We start from the raw sequence: 25,758 nt of genomic DNA, 5'->3' as shown, positions 1-25,758 counted from the left end.
TAATATATTAAGATATAGAAATTCGATATATTATTCGAAAATATTTGACCAATTTACTAAATATTAATTTCTTTATATAGTAAAATCACAAATAGTGAAATATGTCTATAGACTATCATTTTTTTATTACTGGTACTACAACAGAGCATAAAAGCTGCAAAGCTAGCTCATATTAGTAACTACCCAATCACTATAACTGTGATTTATAATTCTTTTTATATTTATTTTTACATGTCTTTCGTTACCAGGTAAGAAATAGCATTACTGAATTGACACAAAATTTATTGTGACTACAAGGACCATATGATTATTTCATAAGTACATGGAATGTTAACATGCTATACAACTAATTTTTTTTAATTTTATGTAAAATATTTATATGCTAGTTAGATTGACCTCTAAGATGTAATTTGTCATTAAAGTAAATATTCTTTATGTATAAATATGAAAGTAAATCCATACTTTTACAAACATTTATACATACAATTATTCAGGTACCAAAAAATTATATAATCATGCAATGTTAAAAAGAGTTTATGATATAGAACAATAAAATTGTAATTGCTATTTCTCAATTGTTTTCCATGATCATCGATTTTATATAAATTTTATATAAATGAATGTCAAATTTTCGTTGAATCATTTTGATTTTAATATTTACTTTAGACAAAAATTGAAAAATCCGTAACAAATATTATATTAAATTATCATTATCAAGATAATGTATTCTTAATCATTACAGTACACGCCTTATATTTTATAATGTACAACTACAAAATCTATATTATCGATTACATTCACTGATTAAAAAAATAATTTTTAAAATATTGGATCAATTAAAATCAAAAGTTTGTACCAATTGTCTTTAATGTGTAAAAATATGTTAAAATAAAATTGAATTTGTGTGTGTTGTAAATTATTAGAACAGAATTACTATGTTGTACAGATTGTAAAACTTTCGAAAAATACTGTTGAAATTAATAATATATTATTACAAGGAAAAAATAAATTACATGTTTTAAGAAGAAAAAATACAAATTTTAGTTTAGCCTTCCAAATAGTGCATTCCTTTTTAATATTTTATTTATATCAAAAGTTGTAGTTTTTGCAGATTTCATTATTAATATAATTTATAATCTTTATTGTACTTCTTTACTTACTTTTATTCCTTTCTTTTAGACATTATTTTTGTTATTATTTGCATTTAAAACCATTGAATCCATATCTTCAGTTACATCCATCATTTCCTCTTGCTCTTTTATTTTTGTATCATTGGTACTATTTCTTAATGTAACACGCTTCCGTTCTTGAAATCTCTCGCGTACTAATAAAAAAAGATATTAAATTATAATATGATGATACAGGTATAAACTAGAATTATATATTGACATACCTTATACTATAAACTAGAATTATATATCGACATACCTTCTGGTATTTCTGAGATATCAAATATTTTATAATTATGTGATTTATTATCACCGCCAGCGGAAAATATAAAAGGACTATCTGGATTTGATGCAAGGCATAATAAAGCACCGAGATTGGTCTTTGTTTCCCAAATAAACTGTGGTTCTGTGTTGTTAATAATATCCCATACTTTTATGACGCCGTCATTTGCTGAAGTAACTAGAAGTCCATAGCATGATGAACTAAGTGTTAAACCTAAAATCGTGAATTTGCTTATAATTCATATTTATGAACATTGTTCATATTTCAATTTTATATACCAGTTACTTCTTGCGTATGAGCTTCTATACTCCAAACTAGTTTGTCTTGTCTGATGTCTATATATTGTATATATCCATTAGATGTACTAACCTAAACCAAAAATAACAATTAAAATGATCTTAAATAATCTAATCTTATCTCAAATAAAAGTTAATATATTTCATATATTTACTATGCAATAATTTGGATCAAAATAATTCCACAATACTTTTTCCACTTCTCCCAATGCTTCCCATGTCTTCATAATTTCTTTATACCTACAGTCAAATAATCTCACTACCCTGAATAAAAAATTAAACACATAAGTATTTTTCAGTTACAAAATCTCTATAAATAATTGAAAATTGATGAACATACTTATCTGCACAACCTGTTAGTAATTGATGAGTTTCTTTTGGATGCCATTTTAATGATTGAACTTTTTCATGAAAAGATGTAAATTTATTTACAGGTTTTCCATTCTCTAAATCCCATAATAGAACCGTTTGATCAACAGAGCCACTACCAAGTACATGCCTATAAAAGTACATAAAAAGCTATTTTACTAATCAATATAAAAAATTCTCAATAAAATTTTTTTAGTTAAGTTCATACTAACGCATAATTTTCATTCCATGCTAAGTCTAATACAGCATCTTTATGTCCAACACGTTTCCGATTTTTTTTTTTACTTGGTTTACAACCAAGTTTATAAGCTGGTTCTAAACAATCTATCAAATCTAAATCCCACACTTCTATTATAGGAGTCATATTACCAATTGCACATAAATTACCTATAACAGAATATAAGTTCTATGTTTATATAAATTCTACAACTTTATAGAAATATTTTATAATTGCACATAAATTACCTCTAACAGGATATAAATTCTATGTTTATATAAATTCTACAACTTTATAGAAATATTTTATACTTACTTGGTTTTGGATCTGAAGGATCAAAGTTAAGCCATTCTATACACAGTGGAAATGATGGTAACAATATGTCATGATGACAATAAAATGAACCTTCATTTTCATTATATACTGAAAGATATTTAAATTTATGCTTTAAAAATTGTTTACAAAGATTTTTTATTAAAAAATTATAATATTTATATAATACACGAACCAAATACTTCCAAAATGCTGGCATCTCCTTCTACATGTCCTATTAATACAAGATTATCATCGATTTTGATAATATCATCCTCTTTCTCTGAATCATTGTCTTCTCCTGTTATGAAGGGATCTTCTCCATCTTTTTCAAAAGTTGCAATACCACCAATATTGCAATGTATGCTATTTGCTGTATTTTAACATCGATTTCATAAAAAAAATACATTACTTACAGTGTAATATGATAAAAGTTATCTTACATTCATCATCATATTTATCAAAGTTATATTCATCAATTATGGATGTGTTAGGTTGAGATTCTGCTTCACTTTTTTCTTTTATAATTTCATCATGCTCCTCATCACTTTCAATTTCATCTCTAAAAATTAAAATATTTTTAAAGTTGTCAAATATTCCTTTAAAATTACCAGATATATTACTATAATACTTACTGTAATTCAGACTGTGTTTGTTTTATGATTTGTTCTAATTCTTTTGGAGTTAATTCAATCTAAAAAAAATTAGTAAATTAGATCCATTAAACGAAATAAACTTCGCATCAGAAATATTTTCGTTTTTATATATTAAAATTGATTAACCTTTTCAGGATTTGTGGAGGCAACACCTTTTCCCACCCAAGTTGTACACGGTATTATATTCATTTTTAAACTATGTATCTTTTCACATTAATGTTTAAGAATAAAAATATTTAGAACGCTTATGGAAACATTAAATATCAATAATGTATATAATAATGCACGTGGCGTGCATTCTACATTGCACGTGATGAATATATGATTTCGATTTGATGTATCGATTTTATGATATCTTACGTATATTGGAATGTAAGTATAAATGATTAGTGAGAATTTAGTAATTTTAATTAAATCTGAAAATAAACAAATGCATTTACGTATTGATAATTTTAAATATATTCAAAAGTAAAATACATTACCTTTTTAAAAATTAGTTGAGTATTCTTAAACTCATCAGAATGTTACTAGATGTCAGGATTATGTCTGAAGTAAGAAACTTCATAGTGCATTTGGTTGAAAGGAAATATTTATTGAATAGTCAGCTGGTTGTCATTGTTGAATTACAGTTGTTTGTATAAGTTACTTTTTATATATTTATTATACTATACTGGTAAGTAAACTTATATCATTTTGAATTATTATCACTTAATATTAATTTCTATCGTTATAATGTATTGTAGATTTGATAACCTAAAACTTTTTCTGATTTTTATAATTTGTAATAAATGGTTATTAAATGAGAATTTATGTGTAAATTTCAGTTGATAAAATGAACAGTTCATCAGATCCTAGACGGCCAGAACGAGAAGTTCGTTACAAACCCAGTGTGTCAAGCAGTCAGGCACAACCAGGCGACAATTCAACTCCAGATTATATGAATATATTAGGAATGATCTTTAGCATGTGTGGTTTAATGATGAGATTAAAATGGTGTGCATGGGTTGCATTATATTGTTCATGTATCAGTTTTGCCAATTCTAAAGTGACTGATGATGCCAAACAAATTCTTAGTAGTTTTATGTTATCCATATCAGCAGTTGTAATGTCATACTTACAAAATCCGCAACCAATGACACCACCATGGGCATCTGCCATACAATAAAGAGCTTTTTAAATTTTAACAATGACTTTTTCGATTAAAAAAGTAAAATAAAAAAGGGGTAAGAAGGATCAAATTAGCATTTTTATTTGTTGAAAAGTATATTTTGATACATTAAATGAATTATTTTACAATATATCACCTTTTGTTAATTATATATATATATTTTTTTCTATAAATGTCACTTACAATATTTCTCTAATATTTAAATATTATATATAGTATTTTCTAAATATCTATTATATAAGCTAAAAATTAAATAGATCAAATATATTTTTCTATCTTTTTTTTTACATAAATACAGTAATTTTACTTTAAGTTTTCAACTATTAAAAGATTTTTAATAAAAATTATGTTTCACATTTCATAGTTTTCTGTTACATAATTATTTTTTTTTTTTTTTTTGCTGGATATTTTACATCTTTTGTATAATCTGTATACATTTTCAGTCCTATTTTCGCGTTCGTTAAAAAATTAGTAAAAAATGTAATAGAAATTATTGTTTAATTGTATAATAAAAAAAGACCTGAATCGTCAAGTAAGAGACAGTGTTAAGTGACATAGTAAAATCATATGGATGATTATAAGAAATATATTGAAACAACACTATGTTATTTTATCACACTTTTTTAACTCTATTGTACAAAAATGTACAATAACGTACTGAAATGTACAAAAATGCATAAAAATTCGTACTAAATACGATCGGTGAGTAGGCCATTTCAATTTCCTTACAAACGTTTACATATTTCTACCATGTTATTTACAATCAACAGATTAAAAAGAACAAGAATCTCTATTCGTATAAGTTACGTAAAGTTGATATTCTTTTTGAATGGCAAGGCATCTTCATTCGTGTAAATTGTCATTCATATAATCCATTGCCTTTTTACTAATTTTCCTATTTGTTTTTATATATGTATATTTACTTTTTAGAGCTTTAATGTACATGTAATTATCTCTGTAGTTTATTTGTCCTTTGGTTTATTATTTAGTTGGCAGAAAACTTTTTGAATCAGAAAATATTTCGTCTCACTCGAGGCTGTACAAAAAGAGAAACATAAAGTAGCTTCTTTTATCCTATGATAAAAACTAAATATTCCAATTTGACTATCTATCTATTATTTCGAAAATCTTAGAACTTTTTTAGATTTCGAATCTTCATTTACTGTCTTCATACTTCAGTGAAAGATCGTATAAAAAGAGGCAACGCACATATATGGCCCCTTAATTTTAGAATATTTCGTATGTTCATCTATCCAAGGGTTTAAAGGATTCTAAACGATCACACTGAAGGATGTGACATTGGCACAGATACCTATTGGTTACTTAAAATCTATCCGGCCTCTTCTCTATGGTCCCCGGTCGGTCTAACATTTTGCAATTAAACGCTACTTTCGCCTCGACCAACCAGTGTAATTGGGTAGACGTATTTCTTACGTTTCGCATTGAAGAAGGGCGAACTATGTTGCCCGTGCGTAGGTGTCGGCGATAGTCCACGTAAAAGGGGCAATGAAGCATCACCGGGCATTCCCGTCGCGTCAAATTTCTTTTTCCACTCTGCTCCTAAATCCGTGGCTGGTGCCATCAAACCTTTACACTCTGGGGAACTTCTCACGCTGAGGAACACGTCGTTACTACTATCACGTTGTCCAGAAGAACCCTGTAAGAATCGTAGCAATTTTTTTAACATTGCAAAGGTGCGAAATTTATAAAATATATTTTATAGGACAATTGAATACTTTTGCTTCGAAAAAGTCCAAGCTAGATCCATTCGTCTCGTGTTCCTCCACGGGAAAACCTGATTGCACTCGATTCGACGTGTGAGACGTCCTAGATGAATGAGAAGAGGTGTGCGACGAGGAATTTTCCGACAAATCGTCCCTGCAGCAAGCAGCTGTACACACTCTTTGCTCTCTGCAATTTTTCATAAATGTTATGCTAATGGTAATTTTGTAGTTCCTGTAATAACGAGTCAAGTTAAAAAGAAAAATGGACCACCTCCTGACGATGACCGAGTCCCGTCTTCTTGGTACTGGCGGCGGAAGACCAGCGGTTAAGCTCCTGGCGCTTTCGTAGCTCGCCTCGCTATTGCCGCTACTTGTGTTACTGCCGTTGTTCCCTTCCCTCAGGAAGTAATTCTTCGCCGAGAGCATAGCGAAGTGAAGGTTGTTCTTCAAGTCGTCCGCCGCCGTTGACAAGTTTCCCGAAATCTTGGGTGTGCGCCTCATTGGCCTTGGTGGCGGTACCGGCGATGGTGGACTGCTTGACGCCTCCGACAGGGTTTCCGGTGTGGCCAGTGGTGCCGTTCGAGAACTCTCGTCCCAGTCGCTTCGACGATTCGATCTTTACATTAAAAAAAAAAAAAGAAGAAAAGAAAAAAAAAAGGAACAAGAAAAGACCTTTTTAACGCAACTCTTGAAATCGATAAAAAATAAACTGCAGCTAAAGAGTAACATTTTATGGTCGAAGATAATAAAGAAAATAAGATATCAGTTTATTCACAGAGCGTGAAGCAAAATGTTCCTCTTAAGCTGTAATTTTTCAGAAGAAACTGTTTTCCGTTAGATGGTTTTGATGGAGTGCAATGAATATGTACGTGCGCTGCCGAAGCGGTGAATCTTGTGAATCTTGTGAAAAGTAAGCGATTGTGAACGAGAGCGTGGTATGTATGAGATGAAACTCAATGAAATGACATTTTGATTGTTCTTCGCGTGTAACTCGAACGAGATTAGAAATGCATCGTAAGAATGAATGGATTGCACAAATTGAAATTTAATGCAGAAATTTCCTGCCCCGAAATGCAAATATTCGAGAATTCTCACAAAATACGAATTCTACACAGAATATCTCTCTGCCCATACGTTTATTATTCTCAAAACGATCAATTTGCAACACCGTTATTTCTCGTGGCGTATTTCTTTTTGCAGCTTTAAAATCCTCATCGTAAATCTAACGTATCGGCGTCGATTCAACGTCAGTCCTCCGTTCGTCGTCCACACGTAAAATTGCTATTCTTACGATTTACTCTCGTCGGCCCTGGGCGTGTTGAGCAACTCGCTGGCCAGACTGACGTACTCCCACGGAATCCCTCTGGAATCGACGCTGAGTTCACGACCAGCTTGAGGGAACTCCGATGGGCTCTGCAGGGACGTGAAGCTCGTCTCCAGGCAGAGTTTGTGCGGCGGCGTCCCAGCCAGGTTGCTAGGATGCGACTTTACAGGGCTGGATGAAGAGAGTAACGCTCTCATCTCCTGCTCGATCTCCATTTCCTGGATCTCGACGGCCTCGCGCGCCTCCGACGCCTCCGTCGATGATGCGTGACCGGAAGCCAACCTCTGTGGCTTCGCCGGTCCCAGGGTCGTTACAACCTGACATATCCACACGCGTGGTTCCAGTATAATCGTTTTACGAAACCGTCAGACATTATTTTACGACAATTCCGTGTTATTTCGCGTTGTGAAAGTCAATGACGACATGAAACTATCATATTGTGATTCTAAGTATCTTACTGTGATACAAAAGGCAATTCGAGTTGAGTCGATGATTGGTGAATGTTGTACACCCAATATACAGGATATAAGACTTTGAAAATTGTTCGGATATCTTTTATTCTTCTTGGTGAGTAAATTCACAAAGTCTTAAACCCTTTTTTTTTTGTAACATTTTCTGCGATATCATGATAGATGATAATGACAGATGATAATGCCGTGAATCGATAGAATTTTTGTTGTTGTTTACAGAAAGAAAAAGGAATCGAGTTTAAAATATTCGTTTCATGAGACAATTTCAGAGTTTATGGTCACCTTGTCCTTTATTGTATGCTATCGAAAATCTTTAATTCATATGATTTCTTTCCTATTTTACATTGACACAAATTGAATGCAAATGATCATTTAAATTTGCTTCTCTATTCTTTTTTATTTAAATTCACTTCCTTTGTTTTTCTATTTTGTTCCCCCAGTTTGTGCTAATTATGATAATAATTATGATCATAAATTTGACCGATTATGAGATAAGATTTGGATTTGTCTCAATGTTAATATAATAGATAAAATACTGTAGAAACAGCTGTATCGTTGACAAAGAAGACGAACAGGAATGTCGATTTGAAGATCACTTCATGGAAGAATGACTTACTGAAATATTTTCCTGCGTCATTTTATTCTCGCTTACAAAAATATTCTTTGGTTCGGAAATTTTAATTCGCGTTCTTTATATGTTTTTGAAGCAATTTTGAAACTTTAGGAAACGCACTGCGACTACCATCCATTCTTTATTTTATGCTGCGCTAAAATAAGGCGACTGTGAATTTCTTATTTTCATTATACAGCACACAGAAATATTTATGAAATATTCTCAACAGATATTTATGAAATTCTCGACAAGCATTTATGAAAAATCTAACGTGAATAGAGAAGTTACCGGGTAAATTGGCTAAATATTCAGCTAATATATTACGAAATTCGTTCGCATACTTTATTATTCGCCCTCGTACTATTTTGGAAGCGAATTTTTGTACTTTGTTCAGAAAAAAAAATAAATAAAAAAAGAATGTTTGTGATAAAATATGAAGATGAACTGTCGCTCGCTGTAGTGACGTTCTGTGACATTCTATGCCATGGATATATATTAAACTAGTGTGAAAATAGAACGTGTTTAATGCTTCATTATGATGTTTCCGCATGCAATTCACATACAATAAATGATGATAAACATAATTAATTACGAACATAAAAAATCAAGTGTACAGTGATTATGTAATACTCTAAATGTGTGGGTGCACATGCATGAACGATTTATCGAATCGACGATCAATTCTCTGCTCTATATCTACGGTTTTATTGTTATTATATTGTTACGATAAACTATTACGCTTCCGTTATCTAGCGTTTAATGATCTCGTGTATAGAACTAATCTCTAAATTAATTCACAATACGTGTATTTCTATTAAATTTCAAAAGCAAACGTATAATTTTGAGCAAATGAGTAAACGAACGATCGTGAATGTGGTATCTAAAAATCGTGGCTATGAATTAAACATGCGATAATACAATTAAGGATGATTATAGATTAAACTACAATGGCGATGGTAATCGACATATCTATTGATCGCTGTAGATGAGACCGTCAATTATACCGTAATATTATATTTTATTATATAAAGGATAATAAACTAGATAGCTCAATATAGATATGAAATATAGATATGAATTACATATTTAAATAATTGATTCAACATAACATTGGAAAATCAAGTTTAAAATTTATTGGGGATCTACTAATTCACTGTTTTATGACAAACGTTAATATAAAATAAATCTAGTCAACCCGGATTAAGTGATCCCTTCAGTATTCAAAAGAATAGGAAAATATAACGTAGAGGTCGAAACAAATAAAACAAACAACCGTTCAGCAATAACGAACGTCTTCAAGCAATTACCAAAAGACAGCCACTTCTTCAGCGACCACCGTCCTGAACCAGTGATACCATATCGTTTCTTAACTTTCAGCTTTACCATACAATCAACACATTGTACTCGTTACAACTCTACCAACGTAAATATCTACGAAAATTTTCTCTATCATCTACAGAATGCAAGACCGTTAATTAGGGATAATTGACCAACGTAATGGTATCATTAGTCAGTCCATAATTGCTCGTGAAACACAGATCGGATGAAGCCGAAAGACGTCAATGTACCTTGTGCCGTGGCGAGAAGAGTGTGTGGTGACATAGACGTCGGCGTCGCGGCCGCGAGAGCTCGTCGATGCACTTTGATGATGGAGTACGACGTGTCGTTGTTCAGGAGTCCGTTGGGTCGCTGCGTCCGTCGCAACAGCATCTCCGTCTGCAGCGCCGCGATCTCTGCACGCTGACACCTAATCCACACACCACACACCCTCAGCCACACATCCTCTCGTGAAATCGCCGGTTACCGGTCGCCACGATTCGAGGGGACAACTTTTCTTTTTTTTTTTCTCATGTTTCATCATCAACTCCGAATGCAACACCTAATCTAACGCTACGTAGTTGCGGAAATCGATTAATCTTGTACTGCTACCGGGTTGGGATGGCGAAGATTCTAAAAGGAGCTCTGAGATTTCAATCGGCGCAAAAACAACGAAACTCCGTTAGTATGCTCCGTTTTTTGCCGCTAAACTATGTAACTACCACGTTGGCTTCGAACTGATCCAACGGATTGCTTCTACATTTAAGGGATTTAGCTTTCTCTGTTACACGCCAATGTTTGTCGTAGGTTTTCAGCAGTCAATTAATTTTGGATATATTCCACGCAGTCAGCTACGTTCTATGCGGAAATCGTTTATTTCGTCACTAACATGCAAAGCGAGAGCAGATTAATCACCGTTATCTTCTTTTTTTTTTCTTCTCTGCCATTGCGAGCCGAGACTGAAACATTAGCGTGATCTGGAAGTGAAATTAGGGAGAGGAAATCTAACGACGCAATCCAAGACGCAAAGCGAATACCAGTAGCCACATTAGCGAAAAATCAAACGAAACGAGTGTATAATGATTTTCTTGTACGTGTATTATTTATATAAAGTCCATTTCTATTCAATGAAATAAAATAAAAAGTATAATTTAATACATGATGAACTGTGCTTGCCTTTCACATTAGTTTCAAATGATTCAAGCACAGAATTAGGAAGCGAAATCTAATAAATAAATAAATAACAACGTTTTCATGGTATAAAATATATTGATCAAAAGTAGCATACATTACAAAAATTATACAGAATCAAGTTGTTACAATATGCAATCAAAACGACCACAACAGAATGAAAGATTTAATGTGATATAATATTTACGCAATTGCAACATTACACGGAAGGTGTACTGTTTGGATATGAAAAAATCCAGTTATTGAATGAAATCGATTGCTGCATTGATTACTTTTTTTCTTGTAAGAATTATTGCGTTGAAGAATCTTCAGTCGTTTTGGATGCAATCGATTTAAGTAAAAATATAAAATAAAATACAGAGAAAAACAAAAATGATTAAAAAGAAAGAGACGCATAGAATTATGCGAAAAGCTACAAATATAATTGTTTGCAAATGTTACGGTAATCCATGCAGTATCAAGGAACATGCGTGTCAACTACTTGATCAATTTAAATGAAAATAAAAAGGTAAAAAAGAGGAATATTCGCTATAGTAACTTTCATTATTATTATTAATTATATTGCTTCAATATTATGCTACGTACTAAAAACTAACTAAAAAAAAGGATAAAATTATACTATAAATTAGATAGTTTTTAAATAAACATAAATGAAGAAACATAAAATTAAATGAAAACAGTAACAAAACTACGATAATAATAAAATAGTACTACCCTCTTTTAAGAAAAACTACAACTACAACCACTTTAATTGTGGTTTTATGTATATTTCAATGCATAACGATATATAGAAACACTGCGCAACAAGTTGATCAAAATTCGCTTCAATCTCGCAGTTCTCGTTAGTCGAACAATAAAATTCGATAAAAAGTAACAATTTCTAACAAACACGTTTTATCATAAAAAATCTAGAGTAGTATTGCTTGATAAATCGTCACTGGGTTAATAGTTCTGTCGCGAAAAAAGAATTTATGCTACCTTTGACACTCTTGACATCCACATTATTCATACAACAACATCATATTTATAACTTTGGCAAAGAATACTTTTTACAATTAAGTAATATAAGAGTCATGACACTGCTCTCACAGCAAAGATTATCGTAGAAAATTGTTAACAGAATTAAAAGAAATATAAAATTCCTGCGATCTCTGTCAATTTTTATACTTTCTATCGCAAATGTGAATATTAGCAGTAAGAGGAATCGATATTCATGATAGAAGAGCTTCGTCGCGTCATCAAGATGCAGACTTCGTCTCCTTTTGCTCGTGTACCTCGACATTGACCACGATAGTCTCATTATCCGTCTCCGCGACGTTCCGAGTACTTTCAGTTTGCACGCTACTAACATCTCCATCTTTCACGTATCCATTACTCTCTACATTCGTTACTATGTTTCGAGGCTTGTCATCTTCCTTCGAGTCCGGTTCGTCCGTCGTTTCCTCCAACAGTTCGTAATTACCGGGCCTCACCGAGGACATTCGGCAAACCGGCTGTTGCGACCTCTTTATCTGACGAATTATCGAATCGATCTGGCTTACCTTGTTCAATGCTTTCAGCATATTGTCCGGCATATGATCCTGTATCATCACCGGGCTTATCAACACCTCGTCGAAGTCGCACGGCCCTGCCCAAAGCGCTTGGTACACAGGTTCATGTTTGTGCAACATTTGTCTGAAATAGAGGAAAAGAAACCTGCGTTCGTATAGTCCAATTCCAATTATTTAATCTTCTACGAGACACTAATCGCTACTTGAAATTCATGCAGTTAAATGCATCCGTACATTTGAATATTCGACTGATATGAACTATATTATAGATATGCTACATTATTTTTACGAGGCGACGTGGTCCAGCGGTTTTCAAAGTTCAAAAATTTTTTGGAAGTCTTTTGAGAATCACGATTAACGTACTGTTCATTACATTTTCTATTAAATCTGGTGTCACGCGTTTTAATCACGTTTCAAACTTTGAGAACAACCGTACCACTCGTCTTGCGAAAAATTATTTCGTACATAAAAATTCATAATTGCTACGTATCGCGCGGTGTAACACGATGTACTCGTTCTCTATAAATTAGACTCATGCAAATATATGAATATAAAAACATTTATATGAGAATTTCCCTGACAGGAAACAGATGTGCGACGATAGATTTCAAAGGAAGGAGTGTAGAATACGAATCTCCAAGGAACGCATGCGGGCACATCCCCCAAGATGCAATTACCCCCAGAGCAACCCTGAAAATGCAAACTTTCCAATAAACGTACCTCCAACGGCTCTCATACTTTTGCCTAGAAACGAAAAACACCATTCATTAAAATTTATTGCTCTTGGTCGCCTTGCTCGAGAGACATTGTGCGTCATAACGTTTCGTGTTTCTGCGTTTCAAGTTAGCAACGTTTGAAGTGAATTCAACGATAATACATGAACGAACGAACTTACTCTCCCTTGTTGGGATGATGTCGAACAACGTGTATGATTCGGCCAGGTGGATACAGAGGCCTGTGCAATGTCAACGCGATGCTGGAGTCACTTGGAACAACGGTCTGCGAACGAGCCAGGTCCTTGTCCCTCTGATATTCGCTGATGCATCCACCAGCCTCTAAATTCGCAGCCGATGTAGGGGTGGAACCGCAACCGCAACACATCACCGAACACGCTATCGTTTTCCACTGAAACGATCGTTACAATTGATGTCGCGACTCTGCGCCTGATTATATGGGACCACTTATCGTTCTCCTTGCCACGTACTAACAGGATGGCGCGTGTAAAATATGACTTTTCCAAAGTTTGAAATTGACCTGGAAACTCTCTGACGTCTCAAGTTTTGTCTGATATTCGATTGCTACGAATCCCTACGTTAAGGAAAGTACACGCGTGTCGAATATTTGGGAAATGGACGATCTCTCCATTTGTTCGCAAAGTTACAGAAGTTCTACTATTTTCTGTTTCTTCCGCGATAAACGTACGTACTTTTGGATCGACGCTCCTTTTTATAGCATTGATGAGGTCAGCTCTTAAGCTCTCCATTTGTCTGAGGCCTATCCTAGGTACGACATCTTTCCCGACTACCACGGATGTAATAAATTCCTGTGAGTATTGCTGAGCAGGCATGCTCAAGAGACCACCCGGTGGAGCGAACGAAAAGCACACTAGGTCAGGGTAGTCTTGCTTAAGCAAAATCGCCAAGATAGCCGCTGTACCCGCTCCTAGGGAATGGCCAACGAGTGTCAAACCAAACTGATGGGTCCCTCTCGACGTGTCCTGCGGCAAAAATTTTCCAATTAACAGGATTCTTTATTTCACTTTATTTCACTGACTTTTTATGCTAAAACAATGTTAATAAACGTAAAAGTTTAGTTAATCGTGAAGTATTTTTAAACATTAAAAGAGACTAAAATGCAAATAGAATAAGACTATATATTTTTGTATACAGTGTATTGTTATTTTAACTTGACGAAATAGATAATGAGCCTGCTGATAAGACGCAGTTGTTCCATCCAATAATTTGATATATATATATATGTATATATCAGAAAGTATTTGCATTTAATGCAAAATACAATACCTTGGCGAGAGCGCGGGATATAATTCCTTCCTCGAGCAGCTTTTTTCGAATGTATTCAGCTGCTTGGACCATACCCTTATGGCCCAACCAGTCGTCTCTCGGTGGTGACAATGGCAACACTTCACCCTCCGCGTTCAAGTCCGTTAATACATCCTTCATGCTGAGGGTTCCTCGTATACTAACGACAACCTTGAAAACAGGCAGCAGAAAATTGGTAATTAACTGTTCTCAAGTTCGCTCGGCTTCGGGATAAAGCGACCTTTAAACCACATCGTACCAGACTCGAGGATTAAAATTTTCTACGGAATTTTAACAAGAGACAAACTATTGGTTTTTCATTATTTCGATCCACTTCCTTTACCATGCTAAAATTCTCAATCTTCCTTCCACACTCTCACATCCATTTTTCAATGGACAAAGGGAAATAAGAAACTCGAGTCGATTTCACTCCGCTCTTAATCAACGTTCCACGCTTTATTGAACAATCGCTAAATTATTCAAAAACGGGAAATTTAAGTACACGCTAAACTTGAGAGAAGTTTAACAGAGTTAAGCGAAATGGTGTAACTTATTCATTAAGGATTAAAGGTACGATTCTATAGATACGATAGTAAGTGTAGGTATATAGATGTAACAACATCTCATCGAATATCGCCGCGACGAAGTTCGCCGACACGTTTAATAGCCGTTGAAAAATTCATGAAGTCGCTAAACGAAGTCCATTTATTCTACGATTAAACGGCCAACGTGCCGTTTATCGTTGCTCTAATCACGGGATCCACGATGTGGATTTGTACGTCGCTAATTCGATCGATCGGTCAACGAGGATCGTCGCGAACGAACATCGTCAGATACCTCGCACACGACGTATCTACATCGATGATTCTAATTTCTCTTTGTGTTTCTCATTGTTTCTCGAGTAAACGCGGTTCGATGCATGCGAATCAATGAGGAAACGCGCGAAACCTTTTTCTTCGTGTAATCGAGCGCGACGAAGAACGGCGTCTCACCGACGTCGACGTGAAAAGTCGCATAAATGACCTCCACCTCGGCGACGTCAACCATCTTTCTCAACGCCGCATAATTGCACTGGCAACAATTGTCTTCCACAACGGTCGCCTCGTCTTCGTGTCCGCCGCACGGGAAACAGCCGCATCGCAATCTGCCACAAAGTTTCAACCAACTTATTGCCCTCGATGCTTTCATTCTAGAAATTAAGTAGCCGTACAAATGTCTTCAGGCGTTTCGCTTCAGACCTATTCACTCGCTGTTAATCGATCGGACGAGCGGCTTCGATAGAAAAACAAGCGTGTCTTGAAAAATATTTCTAAATTCTAAATTTACGTTGTTAGAGAAGTTATTGCTGCTCTGGACGTTCATTTCTCTGCAAACGGAACCTTATATGCATACACGTGTTTTTGTAGACAAGACGAAACGAAATTCGTTCAAAGAGAAACGAGCGCGTTGAAAACGCGTGGTGGATATAATTAAAAACCGAACATCGATCGATTAAACGATTTAGCCGAGCAACCGCGCGAAACATCGCTGAAAATCAATCGACACCCACAGAACCACGACACACGCGCCTCGGATGCTCGGTGACATTACCTCGTGCACAGCTGACAAAGACCGGTAGAATGATTAACGAGGAACATAGGCCAGCCATAAGCAGCGAGAGCGAAGTGCATATAATGAATGGCCGACTGGAAGTGGCCCAGATCGCCATCCTCGGTCAAGGACAAGAATTTAGTCCGGGGTGTAACTGGCACGCCGGACAGAAACTCGTACGTATCGTTCTTTCGTTGCTTCACTATCAGTTCCCGTTCGATTTTCTGGAACTTTCTCAATAGTACCAGACCGGCGACCACGTCCGATGGGACCACATCGAGATCTCGGAAGAAATCGCTCAATAATCTGGCGATGTCCGCGAACGAATTCTAGGAAGGAATCATTCTCATTGAAAATTGTACGGACTGGCTTTATTAGATCGGTGCAGAAGCTTCATTGTCATCGCTTTCAAGTTCGATATTTCGGCAAATAATCAGGGAATCAGGTTTGATACATCTTATTTTCTTTTTTTTATTAAAAATTTCAAACTGAGAACACCCAAGGACACGTCCTAATTATTCTTGCTTAATTCATCCTAGTTAAGTAAAGGATTAAGTAAAGGACTTGTGTTTCAATGCCGATAATAAACGATGTCTTATTTTCATAAATTGAGTGGAACTATAATAGTATATAGCAATGAAAATAACGTAACACACTTTGTGACGTACAAGCTGTGTTTCTCGATCAAACCTTCTGCACCCACCGACATAATAAATTTCTTCAAAAGATTTCGTACCGACGATACTTACTCGATTCCTATCGGAATTGCCCATGCAGCAGAACAGAAGCCGGCATCTGTTGTCCCAACTGTCCTGGTACGCTCGTATAACTTTTCTAAAAGTACCGAATGTTTGTCATTTTACTCGTTGTAATTTTCACAAGAAATTACCGCACCAGAGTTATGAAATTCATTCGTTAATCTTCTTCATATTATTTACATTATTTTGCTACTTTATTTGCGTGCTATTTGGATTGTTTAATACACGAGACAGTAGAAACTTTGGGAGACGAACGAAACTAATTCGACAGAATTTCGCTGACTATCTCGTAGCAAGTGACAGAAGAATAAAAACTATCAGTGGAGGTAGCGATAATAAGTCAGACAAGCGAAACAAAAGTTGTAAGTCGTTACCTCTGCCGCCAGTTTCTGTTTCTGCTACCACTTCGATTGTAATGTAATTTACCGCATCTCGATTCCGCCTCCCTCATGCTTCGTTGGTATTTCTTCATTTTCACCCACGACCTACCCGCAGCGTCGTACGTACACCACACTGTTACCATCACTGACGCCAATACGCACCAATTTGATACCACTAAACCTGCGGCCAAAGTGAAAGCTAAAATCGTCCTTGTTCTGATTGCGGATGCAGAAACGTTTACGCGTTTCTCGATTTACACAATTATAAAGATAGCGCGGCGAAATATTTCGCAGACCATTTGACCCGCGCCGGTCTTAGCGCAGAGAGATTCGTTATTTCTATCCACGAAATTAAATTAAATATGGAATTTTGCTTGCCGTGAATTTTCTTATCTACGCGAAATAGAACAGATGGAATTTTCTTCACGGCTACTTGCACGAAGTGAGTAGTTAAATTGCGTCATGCCGCTGCCTCGGGAGAATAATGACACGACAGCGAAACTGGGAATTAGCAAAATTGACTCTTTTTTTCTTTTATCTTTTGAAAAGTTACACTGCGTCGTTGCTCTCTCGAAATGTTGTTTCCTAATTTTTGTAGGAGTTAAATTGCTACAGAATTAAAAGGATTGGGGAAACTTACCTAACATTACATCTTTAACTTGGCCGATGGTGCAGGTTTGATAGAAGTGTGACAACCACGTTACACCTGCGCACAACCAGCCAGTCTCGACCGATAAAAGGACTGAAACAAATAGTTTCATAAATCTTTGAGCTTCTTTGTTCTTATTTCGACGAAAGGGAAATAACAGCAGAACAAAAAGCCAGAACACACAAATACAGATACAATTTCACATTTCAACTGTATTTTATTATATTTTAAACTTCATTTTAAATTATTTTCTTTTAAACATTTTTAAACGACAAATATTCAACATTAAATGGATACTTGTCTTATTTTTCTTTTTTTTTTTTTTTATCAGTAAGATGCTATCAAAGGAAATATCTGGGTCATGTGAAATCGGGTGTCTCGTGAATGTCTGTTTCTTGACCACGGATAGCTGCTATTTCTTGGATGAAAGAAAGGCATATCGACGTGAACGCCGTAACTTTACGCCGGATAAGGGTTGAAAGTATGGACAATGCTTTCTTCGGATAACTCCCCTACATAGTTATAGCATGTTTCTCAGCAATGTGGTCGCTTTTGATGGTTTCCGCGCAATAGCAAATACGTCTGACCTGATTAGTTACTAACACGAATGCATACTCCAGGAATGTTTCAAATTCATCAAAGTTAATAAAAAACAAAAAAGAATCAATTCTTTAATGTTTAAATTCTCTGTGATCATACGTCAAGCTGGATGGTTTCATTTCATTCCATTTCGTTATTATTTACGAACGTAACGTAAAACTACAGCCAATTTCGGATATGACATTAACTCAGATAAATTATCGAACGCATCTCAAACAAAGGTCCAAGATATTTAGGGACCAGATAATGATTAATAACAGAAAACAGATGTGATTATAATTTAATAACCTTTTATCGACCAAACATCGGTCGACTTGTGAAAATTCAAAATTTGTTTTCGTCTTTACTCTCGTAAACAATATTTATTCTCCGCCATTTCTCATCGCAGCTTCGAACTCAAATTATCGAACAACAACGTACGATACTTTATTTCGTACAAGAAACTTGCAAATAATACGACGAAGATCACAGAACGAGAAATTCTATTTCTACTTATGCATACAAAGTAGTACTTATACAAAGAGAGATCAAGGTGCACGTGAAATTTCGAATCAGATTCAATGTAAATTTACTCGGTGATTTTCCTCGAGCGATTCAGAATTAGTTTTATTCCAACAGCATTCGTTATACCGGCCACATACGACGCACGCGGTTCGTATAAAAATATTTCTGACTGCGATTGACCAAGTCAGTTATCGGAAGATGACTAAACCGTCTATCTGTTGAATAAAGATAAAAATGTTATGTTTCGCGAGAACGAGATTACTCGGTTAGTTTAAAGTTCTTTCCTTTTTTCTTTTGGACTTTGTTTTCCTGAATCACGAATACGAAACAAACAGAAGCTTTTCTCCTCGACGAGAAATTAAAACAAACACAACGGAACGATCAAATTCTGAACGTCAGGGTGTTTAACGTAAAATTTCTATTTCCATTATCTCGTTTCAGTTTCAGGATACATTTTGACTCCAGTTTACGTTCTGTCCACCGTCGAAGTTTCCCGGTTTTTATACCGATAGTTCTCTCAACGTTTCTCTCGGCTGATGTAAACTAACATCTTTATTACGGTCTTCGCGCTCGCGTTCGACAGATACTTCTCTCTTGTTCCTCGTAATCCCGTTCGAATGAAAGCGTCTGTCGAAGTTAGGCCAAAGCAAATGGAACGAAAAAGACCGAAAGGAGTGCATGTTGCAACTGCAGTAGCTCGGCATAGTCTATACGCATCCGACCAATCAGCCGTACGTGATCGGAATTTCCATCGAATTCTTCCCAAAGGTGCACCGGATCTGCTAAAGAAACAGCAGACTCGAGTTGGATCATTTCCAAAACCGTTAATACACGGTGCACGCGTTCGATGTTTCTTCGTCCACGCTGCGACAGAACAGATCTTCCACGTGCGATTTTTTCCCCCCCTTTCCACGTATAATCGACGTATTGATAAATCAATATCTAAGTGACTCTTGAAAAAATCCATTTAGCAGAGATGGTAGATATAATAACCAACAGCATCGAACAGTTCAGTTTTTATTGATTTAAAATTTTTCGAGAATATTCGGATATGACGTACACACATCTCCGGCAGACGTACATATGCAATATCAAATACATTTCAGTTGATTTTATCCAGTGAATTTTTTACAGAGTGCATACCGAAGATAACGAGATGGATCGAGTTTATGCTAAGGATTGGGCGTGACTGCCGCGCTGTTTTCCGGATCAGGCGTCCATGTGTTTTTTTTTTTTTTTTTTTTCGCCTCGATACTCTCAACTTTCCTCTCGCACTCAGGCTGGAAGAAGTATAAATTTCGACTCTCGAAAGGATCGCCGTTTCATTTGCTGTTTCTCGGTAACGAATCGCTCCGAGATTTTCTTACGTTTATCTGAGCTCAGATTGTTTATCAGCGATATACGCGCCAGACTTCGGCCGATTGAATTTTTTTCTGAATTGAGAAAATATGCGATCTTCTCCGAAACGAGCACGAAATTGAAAAAGTTACTTTTCGAGGGAATCGGTATTTTGCGAAAATTTTTCTTCCTTCTGATTTCCAAACTCGTCGAACTTCCCAAGCTTTGAAAGAAATTACGCGAAATCCGATGAATTGTACAGTAAAAATAAACGATACTGGAATTTCTATTGAAAAATAAAGGGATGCATTAGCATAATGGGCGATTAGGATGCCAGTTGAGCGGCGGTCCAAAGGGAAAAGTACAAGAAAAGAACGACGCGACGACGACTTTCTATTCCTTAATGGCCAGCAAGACAGAAAATTTCACGCTGGTCTTTGCATAGAAAAAGAATGCAGACGAGAAAGGCGAGAAGCGAAGGAATACTTTTTAAAACAGTCTTACTCCCGGTAAGAAGACAATGAACAAGAATACCTGAATTAATTTTCCTTTTACACAGAAGCGAAAAGTTGTTCGTTTCAACAAATCAATACACCGTTAATTAAATTTAATTGGAAACTTGATATCGTTCTTTATCGTTAAACACTTTGAGGCGACAGTCAAGTTTCTATTGAAAAACGAATGACGATCTTATTTTTAAGGCAAGAAGTAGATAAACAGTAGATAAACAAACAAAGGAAATATTTAACAGAGAATAGAAGATATATTCAGTAGGAAAACGAGTTTCTAATGAGTAAATCATTTTTAAATTAACAAATTAAATTCATGTCAAATAAACGATATATATAGTCAATTTTTGAATTAATTTACATAAAAATATACAACACTATAATAGTTATTTGTGATATATCGGGAAACATTAGGAGCCTGCAAATTCTCTAAATTTCTAGCCTACATTCAAGGGATGCGAAAGAATGTGTAAAAACTTTTAATTTGACAAGCTGATACCGAAGAGCACGTGCCTGTCATAAACTTAACAAAACGGACAAAAAAACAAAAACATGAAAAGAAAAGCATAAAAACAATAGGATACTTAAAGGATTCGTGGCACCACAAACCCATTCGATTTGCGATCAACGTGTTAACGTATGTACATTGTTCACGTTGGATGATGAAAGTATCAAGTAAGAACAATTTAATCGATCCAATTTCCGAAAGAAAATTACAAAGTTGACGAACCAGAGCTTTGCTGTTCTCGCGAACCATCATTTATTACGATCAGGAATCCACGGTTAAGGCTCGATTCTTATTAATATGCTACCCTTGTCTCGCGAAGATTGGAAGGGTCGACAAGGGGGAAGTGGCTCTCCGTCGCAACCGATGAAGCTTCCATTAACGAACCCCATGGTGCGCATCTTCAGATTGGTTACTATTTCGTTCGCGTGACTATTGACGTCGTGCAAAGGCTTCGTTATCCGTTCTAATCCGTGCTCGACGATATTCTGATTAACGCGACAAGTGTAGAATGCCTTCGTTAGAAGGACAAATACTTTTGACCCCCCTAACGAGTGATTTTGTCGGTCGTGTTCAATCACGCGAGAATTTGATCAACTGTCAATTAAATTTCGACGAAAGTTCGAAATTTTGACGTTAAAGTTCGTACGGTTCGGTTTCGTGCGTCACGTTCGTACAGCGAACTATTATTATTCGGGAATTTTCGATATCGATCATCGCGTTTTCAATGGTGTACGTATTCCATTTCAAATTTCACGTTCTGGTGGTTTCCGTTTTCACGTTTCGCGGTCTGCAAAATTTTGGGTACCATGATCTAGTGGTGTTTCGTACTAAACACAGCGACTTAACGACCGATAGTTCTGACATTAAAATTTGACGATTTGCAATTTCAAATACACCACATTAAAACATCAAATGTTAACACAGAATTCATCGATATTTCCACGAGGAAATCTTTCGTTCTCTCGCTAACGTAATGGATACGAGCTGATCTACCGTACACGACGATACGTATACGTTATTTTCAACTTCGATTCCTCTCGTTAAGGTTTCGATGCCATAAATATCGTCTATAATTGTGGTAAGGACAACCGGCAGCGCTGAAATCGACAAGACACGATTCTGTGTTTATAAAGAATTCTAATAAAAAACCGTAGGCACGCAGAAGTCAAGGAAAGTTCTATAAACATGTTCTTATTACTTATATAATCTTCCCCCTTCTATGATAAAATTCTCTACAGGATTAAAGCCATTATCGCCATTTAAAAATAACACCGCTTCTCTTTCAATTTTATTCGCTGCAAATTTTCCAATCTATAAAAAAAAAAAAAAAAAAGAAAAGAAGAAAGAGAAGCAGTAACAAACGACGGATAGATTAATTACTCACAGAGTCGAACATAGAGAATATATTGCATTGGAGCTCTGGCTGCAGTGTCCAGGATGCTTCCCCTGGTAGCCAGAAAGCAAATGGAAAACTCTACTATCATAGATAACACGAAAATGACTAGGTATCCCACGAAGTATTCCCACAGTAGAAAGACGCAGGTAACATTGTGATCCCAGTCGAGTACGCCGAGTAGGATGCCCAGCACTGTCACCCTGCAACAGAGGCGATAAAAAACTTTTGACAAAGAGACAAAAAGATTTATTGTTCCTCTTTCTTATTTCTTTTTATTAGATGTCTCGTTACGTTCGACATAATAATTTCGCAGAAAGAGAACTTTCACGACTCGTATATATGTACAACATACGTGCAACATAGGAAAAGCGAACGTCAAAGGATATAAACCTACTTGCAAATGGTTTTCGTGGCTTTGGATACGTCCTGAAATCCATCTGACATTTACTAACCCTCTCTAAACTCATTTCGCCTATATTTCGTACTATATTTCATTGCCGACTCGTGGCATCGATATTTTATGGCGTGCTTACACGAACAGTCCGCACACTTCGATAAAATTTGTAATAAGAGGAATAGCACACGGATCGAGTATCTCTCTTCCTACGCCTTCACGTTCGAAGTCGTAAGCACAAAAGATTTATATCGCTTGCAACAATATCGCGGATTCAATTTCTACTTTTATTTATTAGGTCACATCTGGCAGGGGAGGGAACTGTTCCGTGAGATTCCAAAGAAATTATACGACGAAAATAAATTACAAATTCTTTTCTCAACTGTTACGCAAATTCCTTTCGGATAGAGTGCATTTTTCTAAAGCACGATATACGGAGAAACAAATACATATGAACGAGAGCATAGCTTTAACAATCTTCCAGCAACGTCGATGTTATCCGAACGCCGCTGGGAAAGATCCCTAATCCCGGCTTAAATCGATGTCAACAAGAATATTTCGAATTTTTCTCTCAACGAGGGACCGAGAGACGTACTTCAGAGACGTAATTGTGTCTTGTGTCTGGCACTTGACGGAACTTTGAGGAACTTTCCTCGCGTAAACTCGCCCCTGCGAAAGGGGTGAGTTTCCACGGATCCACAGAACCACAGTTCTACAATGGAACGAGCACACGGAAGCCACATTAACGTCGGCCTCGATCGCGAAGTGTTACCCCCTTAAATCAGTTTCGTTCCGCCGGTAAATTGCAATGCGAGAATAGTTATCGAAAATTATTTCTTCGTACCTCGCTACGTAATTGCGTAATTATTTTGAGCGAAGAGTAAAATCAGAGTACGATTGCTTGGCTAGATATTGCTTTAACATGGTGCTCGATACTCGCAGAGAATAATTTAATTTGCTCGTTTGATAAGAAAAAAAGAAGCCGTGGTTTATATAATCATTTGATTAAATTCAGTTGATTTTGTATTTCGTGAGCAATATCCAAGATCTCTTTAACACGAAGAGAGTTGGTACTGGGTAGTACGAAAAGTATCACGCTCTGAGCAAATAACTTACCGTTGATAATCATCGATCATTTTTCAAACGATCTTCAAACACGCGAAATTTCGCTCGAAAGTCTTGCCCGGAGTTTTCATATATTTAACAAATCCTGTATTAAGCATTTTCAATCGAGCCTGCAACGTCTTAACTTGGCGCTGTTAACCAACGACCGAAGCAGTTCTTGGTATTGATCTCGAGCCAATTAATCGAGATTATTTTCCTTTCGTCCCCCGGAATACATTTCCGCTGTCCCTCATCGATTTCTGAAATGACAATTGTCGCTGATAGTTGCACGACCGCGATTACTGCTCGAAATGGGACGAACTTCTCGACATCTCTTCAAGCTATTCACCTTCTTCCTTGTTTCGTTCCCCTTCGAGAATGATTAGTTGAACGAAGGGCGAAACGTTCGACGAGCCATCTTTCTTCCTTTTTTTTCTTTTTTTTTTTCCATCGACGCCAACGATCGATCCAAGGTACCTTCACAAATATTTCCTGCGTATAGACGATATCGTGTAATTCCGATAACCAATACTGCGATGCATAGACAAAACCTACTTATGAATTATTAGCGGTGAACAATGGAGGATTAGGAAGCGGAATACACAAAATTGCAAGTCGGAAGTTCCGACGATATTTGATACCGATGTATCTGTGAATCGTGAAAGAAGTAATGGTATGTTGAATGGAGAATTTGCATATCTGCATGTATCTGACGTTATTAACGTACACGTTTTATCAATGTGAATTAATTTCATTAAGAACTTTGAAATTAACGAGACGACTCGATAAGATAGAATTCTACTTTAACTTAACATATATGTACATATGTAATTCGCGACAGTAAGATTCTGCTGGTAGAAACACAAGTGAAGCTGTGTGTATCGAATCCCACCATTGGCACCCGAGTTTCGGCATCGGAATTCCTCGCCGTCGTGGAATGCGCTTCAAACCACCCCAAGATTTCGAAGCTTCGACACACGTGTCCCTAAAGTAGAGAGAGAGTCGGCTTCCGCGTCTTCGGGGTCACAGGACCTGAGTGGAGCCAACCGGAGTTGTTATCACTTCTTGTCGTAGACGAGAACATTCAACATTCTAGATCAAGATGTCAAGTTCGGCTCTCGTGGTATTCAAAATCGTAATTCGCAATTCTTATACCGAATTCTTCAGATTTCAAATTTATTTTCCGCTCGATCTGAATTACGTGATTGCAACGAGATTAAAACAAAAGATTATGATTTTCCAACGCGATGTATTTTCAAAAATTTCTCCATTCTTATACTTTAACCCCCCTTGTTTTACACCTTATAATGTCGAGTCGCACTCGTGTTTA

At 35.9% G+C, this 25,758-nt stretch overlaps 3 protein-coding genes across 10 annotated transcripts in view; 1 reads left to right on the top strand and 2 right to left on the bottom strand.

The window, feature by feature from the left end:
* Positions 1 to 1,117: 1,117 nt before the first annotated feature.
* LOC122532627 (periodic tryptophan protein 1 homolog) lies at positions 1,118 to 3,814 on the bottom strand. Its single transcript, XM_043661546.1, has 12 exons — positions 3,785 to 3,814; positions 3,429 to 3,718; positions 3,282 to 3,340; positions 3,090 to 3,208; positions 2,843 to 3,019; positions 2,650 to 2,757; positions 2,330 to 2,504; positions 2,089 to 2,247; positions 1,904 to 2,012; positions 1,731 to 1,821; positions 1,429 to 1,665; positions 1,118 to 1,324 (listed from the first exon to the last, which is right to left on the bottom strand). Exons 2-12 carry the CDS (start codon positions 3,489 to 3,491, stop codon positions 1,176 to 1,178), a joined length of 1,446 nt encoding a protein of 481 aa, XP_043517481.1. The 5' UTR covers positions 3,492 to 3,718; positions 3,785 to 3,814; the 3' UTR covers positions 1,118 to 1,175.
* A 2-nt stretch (positions 3,815 to 3,816) lies between these two features.
* Positions 3,817 to 4,537, top strand: LOC122532629 (protein Asterix). The gene is made up of 2 exons (XM_043661551.1): positions 3,817 to 3,975; positions 4,127 to 4,537. Exon 2 carries the CDS (start codon positions 4,135 to 4,137, stop codon positions 4,465 to 4,467), a length of 333 nt encoding a protein of 110 aa, XP_043517486.1. The 5' UTR covers positions 3,817 to 3,975; positions 4,127 to 4,134; the 3' UTR covers positions 4,468 to 4,537.
* Positions 4,538 to 4,834: 297 nt separating this feature from the next.
* The window catches only part of LOC122532638 (diacylglycerol lipase-alpha), a 48,419-nt gene continuing 27,495 nt past the window's right edge, over positions 4,835 to 25,758 (bottom strand). For 4 of the 8 annotated variants that reach the window (XM_043661587.1, XM_043661588.1, XM_043661586.1 and 1 more), the window contains 15 exons: positions 22,919 to 23,130; positions 18,067 to 18,168; positions 17,421 to 17,607; positions 17,038 to 17,122; positions 16,289 to 16,617; positions 15,647 to 15,842; positions 14,681 to 14,869; positions 14,086 to 14,376; positions 13,555 to 13,784; positions 13,380 to 13,403; positions 12,651 to 12,783; positions 7,486 to 7,835; positions 6,466 to 6,810; positions 6,207 to 6,381; positions 4,835 to 6,127 (listed from right to left, as the gene is read on the bottom strand). In XM_043661587.1, the coding sequence (XP_043517522.1) occupies positions 5,849 to 6,127; positions 6,207 to 6,381; positions 6,466 to 6,810; positions 7,486 to 7,835; positions 12,651 to 12,783; positions 13,380 to 13,403; positions 13,555 to 13,784; positions 14,086 to 14,376; positions 14,681 to 14,869; positions 15,647 to 15,842; positions 16,289 to 16,617; positions 17,038 to 17,122; positions 17,421 to 17,607; positions 18,067 to 18,168; positions 22,919 to 23,130 (3,127 nt within the window). In that variant the 3' untranslated portion in view covers positions 4,835 to 5,848. Of the gene's footprint in view, positions 6,128 to 6,206; positions 6,382 to 6,465; positions 6,811 to 7,485; positions 7,836 to 10,169; positions 10,349 to 12,650; positions 12,784 to 13,379; positions 13,404 to 13,554; positions 13,785 to 14,085; positions 14,377 to 14,680; positions 14,870 to 15,646; positions 15,843 to 16,288; positions 16,618 to 17,037; positions 17,123 to 17,420; positions 17,608 to 18,066; positions 18,169 to 22,918; positions 23,131 to 23,320; positions 23,398 to 25,758 lie in introns of those variants that run through there. The other 4 variants (XM_043661589.1, XM_043661592.1, XM_043661590.1 and 1 more) reach the window with 4 other exon arrangements.

The sequence above is a fragment of the Frieseomelitta varia genome, unplaced genomic scaffold (genome assembly GCF_011392965.1).
Source record: "Frieseomelitta varia isolate USP_RPSP 00005682 unplaced genomic scaffold, Fvar_1.2 scaffold_462, whole genome shotgun sequence".
Classification (NCBI taxonomy): Eukaryota; Metazoa; Arthropoda; class Insecta; order Hymenoptera; family Apidae; genus Frieseomelitta; species Frieseomelitta varia.
This window is presented reverse-complemented; position numbering and strand designations above follow the sequence as displayed.